General features: G+C 41.8%; 1 protein-coding gene across 1 annotated transcript in view; it reads right to left on the bottom strand.

The window, feature by feature from the left end:
• Nucleotides 1-6,783, bottom strand: part of LOC113213697 (transmembrane protein 131) — a 16,969-nt gene that overhangs the window by 68 nt on the left and 10,118 nt on the right. The window contains exons 2-21 of the mRNA XM_052266321.1: nucleotides 5,845-5,946; nucleotides 5,625-5,748; nucleotides 5,434-5,547; nucleotides 5,186-5,308; nucleotides 4,935-5,098; nucleotides 4,657-4,834; nucleotides 4,458-4,566; nucleotides 4,078-4,340; nucleotides 3,831-3,992; nucleotides 3,481-3,717; nucleotides 3,194-3,388; nucleotides 2,866-3,106; nucleotides 2,628-2,779; nucleotides 2,115-2,551; nucleotides 1,889-2,028; nucleotides 1,575-1,809; nucleotides 1,241-1,489; nucleotides 998-1,143; nucleotides 145-905; nucleotides 3-54 (exon numbers count right to left, since the gene is read on the bottom strand). Of these exons, the coding sequence (XP_052122281.1) occupies nucleotides 3-54; nucleotides 145-905; nucleotides 998-1,143; nucleotides 1,241-1,489; nucleotides 1,575-1,809; nucleotides 1,889-2,028; nucleotides 2,115-2,551; nucleotides 2,628-2,779; nucleotides 2,866-3,106; nucleotides 3,194-3,388; nucleotides 3,481-3,717; nucleotides 3,831-3,992; nucleotides 4,078-4,340; nucleotides 4,458-4,566; nucleotides 4,657-4,834; nucleotides 4,935-5,098; nucleotides 5,186-5,308; nucleotides 5,434-5,547; nucleotides 5,625-5,748; nucleotides 5,845-5,946 (4,184 nt within the window). The remainder of the gene's footprint in view (nucleotides 1-2; nucleotides 55-144; nucleotides 906-997; nucleotides 1,144-1,240; nucleotides 1,490-1,574; nucleotides 1,810-1,888; nucleotides 2,029-2,114; nucleotides 2,552-2,627; nucleotides 2,780-2,865; nucleotides 3,107-3,193; nucleotides 3,389-3,480; nucleotides 3,718-3,830; nucleotides 3,993-4,077; nucleotides 4,341-4,457; nucleotides 4,567-4,656; nucleotides 4,835-4,934; nucleotides 5,099-5,185; nucleotides 5,309-5,433; nucleotides 5,548-5,624; nucleotides 5,749-5,844; nucleotides 5,947-6,783) is intronic.

Raw genomic sequence — 6,783 nt, 5'->3', positions numbered from 1 at the left:
GCCCCCACCGCCTCCTCCTCCACCCCCTCCCTGGTTGCCACCTCTGCGCTTCCCCTGCAGGAACAGTATAGTTTTCATTCTATGGGTGAATTTACTCACATAATACAAGTCAGAAAGAGTGCAAAAAAAGCACTCAACACATACCTGACGCCCATGTCGTCTGCCATGGTATTCTTCATGGGGTGGATCCCTTTTAGGGCCCTTCTTCTTACCCCCACGCTGAATGGTGGCAGCAGTTGTGATGGCATTTGTCTCTTTTGCCTCTTCTTCTATAGCTTGAGAAAAAGCTGCTTGAGCAGCGGCTGCTTGGGCAGCTGCAATGAATGAGTTTCTGCCTTTGGACTTCTCCTTGAACATGGGGTAGAAAAAGCTTTTCACCCACCCAAGCCACGTCCCACTCCCTCGTGACTTGTGGGAGTGAGAGTGGGGTGGGTGATGGTGGTGGTGGTGATGGTGGTGCTGTTGAGGCTGGTGATGGTGATGGTGGTGCTGTTGTTGTTGCTGCTGTTGCTGCTGCTGTTGTTGCTGCTGTTGTTGCTGTTGCTGCTGGTTTTGCTGCTGGTGGTGGTGTGAAGCAGACGAAGAAGACAATGATGATGAAGAGTGCGAATGGGACATCCCTTGCGAATGAGAGTGCCGCAAGTTACTGCCATGACCAAACACAAGTGGCCCCTGAGAGCCACTATGGAAAACTTGAGGATGACTGTGAGAGGATCCTTGAGATGATCCTGGATAAGGCCCTTGGGTGGGACCCTGTGTTGATACCAAAGTCTGGACTAGTGGAGCACCAACAGCAGATGCATTAAGAGTTTGTGCCATAGGCGTGCTCTCCACTTCTATGGGAGATGTCTCGTCAAGAACTGGATGTCGCTTTGCCACAACCTCTGCTTCGTCTTCATCATCCCCTGTAAACAAATCAAAGCATGTTTATAATAGTGCTTTATATGAGGAAATGTAACTGCATCAATGAGGTTTTAAGCTTCTCACAAGACTTTACCATTTGTTTCAAACATGCTGTCGTCAATGAGATTTAAATCTAGGAGTGGTTGAAGTGTGGCTGCACTAAAAAATGATGTTTGCATAATTCTATCAGTGTCTAGAAATGCAGCAACCATCACACAAACTAGGAGCATCATCATCATACTGTTAAAAATGAAGTTATAACATTGTTAGAGAGTGTTTAATAAAGAAAAACCAACTAGACATATGGCAACGGATTGGCTCAAGTATATTCTCCTACCAAGTAGATGAAAGCAATAAAAATGCCTCCCAGCGAGGCCTTGGCATTGCTGCATAGCAGGGTCGGAGATACTCTGGGGGTACAAACGACTCCAGAGTAAAATTAACAGGAAACCCCATGCTTGTATGAAATTCCAACAGTGACCTAATTCGTGAAAAGGTGAAGCCGGGAGTGTGTGCAATATCTATGCGTTTTCCCTCATTTGGTTGGAGACTGAACGGCTGACAATCTATAATATGGAACCCATTCCTGTTTTGGAAAAAAGTTAGTCAGGAGTGAAATAAATAATAATGACTACATATAACAATATCAGTTTTGCAGAACATGAACATACCCTTCACAGGGAGATCCATTGATTGACATAGATGATACTGTAATAGGCAGATTGCCACTGTTACGGGCAGTGAACAGTCTCTTAACAGTCAGAAATGGGACAGAATACAAATCCTCCAAAGACTCATCATTCTCTTCATCCAACAGATCTTCGTCTTCCTCATAATCATCATTATCTTCATTATTACTCATGTTTTTTTTATTACCTCGACTTGGAAGTGGTTGATTCCTTACATCTGAAAAATGAAGTCAGGCTTTAAAGTTAGCACTGATCACCATTGCCATCAATATCAGAATCAAGTATAAAACACTTACTATTACATTCCTGAAGAAGTTTTTCAGGAAGATCAAAAGTTAGGGGGATAGGTGAACCAGGGTGCTGATTCCCAAATCTAAACTGTGGTTTTGCAGCCTTACCCTTCAACATCAAAACTTCCATCACAGTCAGGCTATTTCTGTAAGTATGAGGGAAATGTCAAAAATCAAATAAGATCGATAAATTTATGTACTCACACAAACATCTAAGAAAGAAAATACAAACCGTATTATTAGCATAGAGCTGCTAGTTCCGGTCTCATCCGGGGTAAAAGTCACAAATACTCTTGTGGACTGTAGTGGACCTAAAAGAAGCAGAACTGTTCTTGGGTGAACCCCTGCCTCCTTGAGCAGAGTAGACTCCTCATTCGATTTCACATCTTGTGTTTTAATTCCAAAGCTTTTCTTTCCTTTGCCTTTACAATCTGCACAAGTTGGTAGGAACTTTGGGGGAAGAGCAGTGAATAAGTCATTTACTCCTGGATAGTCGTCTTCAAGGACAATATGAAGAAGAATTGCTGACGAAGCAGAGTTAATGATCTCCACAGTGGAATAGGACGTATTCCCTACTTGAGTCAAAGGAAATTTAACAATCTGATCGCTGATATTAGTCAAGTGAGGCCATATAAGGCGCACCTTCACCTCAAAAGGAAAGTTACGAACCTAAAAAAGAAACTTAGTTAGGATTTTGCTTGCATTAAAGTACAAAATGGATAATGAGAGCTGTAATTCAACCCACTCCTGATGTGTCCATTAAAAATGTGTAATTTTTCCATGGGTCTTTCCCACTGCTAGTAAGCTTCTGGAATCTATCCCAGTTGCGCTGAACAGCTTCTAAATCAATATCTTTTGTTTTGGGAGGGAGAGATAAGTGTTGCATACATGGAGTATCTGCAAAAGATGGTTGATGAAATAGAATTAAAAGTTTAAATAAAACCAGAAAGACATATCAACAACCAGCTCCAAATGACACTCACTGGCAGGGTCAGAGTAACCTTCTACATAGATCAAGTCTTCAGGAGCATCTTTCCCTCCCCACAGTAAATGTCCAATACTTGAAGTTGTGCTTGGATTTATAATAGACTTGGCAATGTTTTGTTTTAATTGTGGGAAATAAAAACGCAAGTCTGATGAGTGGGGAACAGACACAACAGATTCTACTAACATCAATGCTGGAAATGTTGACTGGACTTGCACTGTAGCAAAGCAATGCTTCCCCTGGAAATTGAAGTATAACAGTATTATTGTAAGGACATAAAATTTCGCTACTCTCTATTAGGTAAAAAGCTAGCACGTGGTACTTACAGGAAAGCAATCTGAAAGGAAGAGTGAATCTTTCACCATCTCAAGGGAACCATCAAGAACAGTCATTCTGAAAGGAATCTTTATGTCCTCGTACTCAGTAAAAACCATAATGTTTTCAAAAATATTTTCATTATGGTTTGGAGCCTCTACTCTGAGGCGAAACACAGCATAGCTGCCTGCTTCCACAATGCGTTGCTAAGGAGAAAAGGCATAAGCACATAAAAATTGGTCTCAGTCATTAAGTTCCCTCTCTATCAACAAAATATATATCTTCCTCTTGTACTCACAATATTGGATCTATCATAATCTGTAAAACTTGTACGAGCCAGGAGATTCGTTGTTGAAAACTTCTCTTTGTCAATACCAAGAAGCTCTAAGTCAGCCTTAGTATAAGTTATTTTCCACTCAGTAATTTTTATAGGGAGTGGGTTCAGATTGAGAAGGGCAAAAAAACCTTCCTTAAAACACCCATGGCCAACAAGGCCAAGATCTAAGTCCTCATCAGGTCTCAGTGACAACATTATCTGCAATAATAATGTTTTTCAATATTCAAAGAAACAATGCACAACTGCCTAACAGTGCAAGCATGTGCTTTCCAAAATTTTTGTAGTTATTTTTGAATTAGAGTAATACTTACAGGATGTAGCTTGCCATCATAGCTATTTAAAGTTATATTGGTAGCTGTTACATTAGTAAATATGACTAGAAATGCCATTCCTTTGATTGTGGAAGATTTCCCTAACTTCATCAAGGTAAGTTTTTCTCCTGGTGAAACCACGATTGACTCTAACTTCAAAGCCTAATTTTGTGAGGAAAAAAAAATTATGTAAGTTAAAATTATTTTCTTACTAGTTAACCAGCAGAATTGATAAAATGAAACTAACCTTGGTCTTTTGCTTTGCTGAAAGGGGTTGCAATTCAACTCTACTTATTGCAAGAGGGGTTTTAAAGTCATTCCTTACCCAAAAATCTATAAGCATAGCATTTCTTGCTTCATTCCCTGACCAGAATGTAGTAATAATTTTATCATATGCTAATGCACCCTCTTGAGGGAAAATTGTGTAAGGAATTGATAATATTTGTTGACCCCCTTTGGACCGAAGGATAATCCTTCCTGTTGAAAGACGGTCAGCACACGCTACACTCCCTGCGAGAGGATAAATTCCACGTTATTAGAATAGTACCTTCATATTAATTTTACACATTAGAATTACACAGTAGACAGTAGAGTGCAAAGAATAGGCTGCTTCGTAATGAAACTTACAATCGAGGGAGATTGAGGCTATGAATGTTGGGTGGGTGTTGTTGGGTAATACTTTCAGTGGCTCAAAAGTAAATTTAATAGCTTCTGTAGCTGGTTCCACCTCAATTTTCTAAATAAGCACAAGGATATAAGTAACGTCACAAAAATTAAGATAAGAATTCAAGAGTCTAGGTTTAAACATTAAAAGTGGAAAACTCACATTAACTTTGATGACACGGTGTGCGCTGTTAAATAACTCTAAAGTGAATTTTGATGGCTCCTGCAGTGAAGTGCCATATCCAAAGTCAAATTTATCTTGCGAAAAATAAAGACCGGGAGTAGGAGTGACAGATATGTCAACTGGAATAAATAATATATCCTCCTGGCTTGTTTTCACTCTGTAATTAAGATTAACAGTTTTTCAAGATGAACAGAATTTTATTGAGTTGTGAATGGATTTTATGTATTTTAAAAATCAAATAGTTTTATGCAACAAACCTTATGTAACCTGTATAGTTACTAACTGTGGAAGCTTTAAAATGAGCATTCATGATTGTCTTTGTTGTGTAAGGAGATACCTTCCATAATGTTTGAGGGCCTTGCCCTCTTCCCGAAGGTAAATCCAATCTTAGATCTTCCACATTCTTCACAATCTCTAAGATCTGAGTATACAATGATTAATTAGATGGGAAAATAGTTAAAGGGCATGTAACACGCACTGACAGAAAGAACCACACTTTACAACTTACTGTAATTGGAATTGGATGAGGATTGTGAATAGATATTGGCTGTTTGAGTACGCCATATAATGGTAATTGCTTCACCACTATGGGTTGTAGGCGGAATGGACTATCAACTCCTATTCCCTCAACCTACAAATAAGCACAACCCCCCCAAAAAAAATTAAAAGAAGATCTTGCAACGACAGAGTTTAAGAACCTGATACAAATAACCTTGACTATCCTTTTCAGAATCATTCAAAATTCTGGAAGCTTACCATAAATTTGTACGAGCCCTCTGAGGTGTGAATAAATAAAGGGCTGGCAAATGGCCCAAGTTCTCGGACAACAAAAACTATGTGAAATGATGTATTTTGTAAAGGTGGGAGCACCTGGAGGAAATACAAAGTGACTTAGATAATGTGCCAAATCTACACATTCTTCATTGCTCATGTGAGGTCAGTGATACCTTGTCTTCAAAAAATGAACTGTGCACATGCGCACTAGTCCCTGATATGGAGAGTAAATGTACTGATATATCCTTGTTAGGATTCTGTACAAGCACCTTTTCAGTGCGCGCTGTTCCAAAGGTGCTAGAAAGTAAGAAATAAATTGTTTATCTTCCTATCTTGCTCTCTACCACTTTCAAGAACATATTTTGAAAACAAAAAAAAAATCAATTCACATACCATTCATAAAAATTTAAAGAGGGAGGAGAAAACTTAAGTTTTTTAGATTCGTCATCTGCATCTATCTGATTTGAGTTTGGAGGGCCATCGTCGGGCTCAATCCTGTGGAAAATACAAGGAGAATTTCCAGACACGATACAAAACAAACAACCAAATGACACAGAGTACATCAGTGACATGTCGTCGGTGCTTCAAATCACACAGGCCGCACACCACTTTGGGGGAAGGGGAGGGGGGACATTTCTGCTGGATGGCTCCTGACCGACCTGACCTACGCCGTTCCTCGAAGTAGTCCCCCCCGCCCCCTTCAGTCTAGGTCTCTTAAGGGGACGACACGGGCAGCAGGGTCTTGATGGGCTCCAACAAGCACCTTCCGGTGCACAGGAGGTCCTCGCACACTGCCTCGCGCAGTGCCGAAGGGAAGGCGAAGCGAGGCGAAGCAAGGCGAAGGCACAGCCGGCCGGTGCGCGCTAATATTCGCGCCGACACAACAGAATGCGGGTTTGCCTACCCAGCCTACCCTAGAGGCCACGGCGCCTTACGGGTGGAGCCCTGTCGTGTTGTAGCCCTGACACACGGAACAGCGCGCGGGGGGCACGGGAGCGCGAGTGAACGCCGAGCTTTACACTCTACCTGTGGCTCCACGGCACCCGCTGCCGCAAGCCGACTACCAGATTGCTACCACCCGACAAAATTGAACGACCCCTTCTTCTCACTAACTGCACCGCGAGACTTCCCGTCGGCGGCAGGGGGCGTCCGTCGAATGACCGACCAGACACACAGAACCGTCACGCGCACCCTACTCTAGACCTATCGTCCCGCAACTAAACATTCTCATCGATTTTGAAAAAGACCCGCCGATATCAAAATACGACGCCGACATCAACAAGGTGGCGGTGGCCGCCCCTCAGCCGCTCTCTTTGTCTGCCCTGACCCCCC

This window comes from Frankliniella occidentalis, unplaced genomic scaffold (genome assembly GCF_000697945.3).
Source record: "Frankliniella occidentalis isolate FOCC.00 unplaced genomic scaffold, Focc_3.1 Scaffold37, whole genome shotgun sequence".
Taxonomy (NCBI): domain Eukaryota; kingdom Metazoa; phylum Arthropoda; class Insecta; order Thysanoptera; family Thripidae; genus Frankliniella; species Frankliniella occidentalis.
The sequence above is the reverse complement of the archived record's forward strand: the minus strand, read 5'-3'. Positions and strand labels throughout refer to the sequence as shown.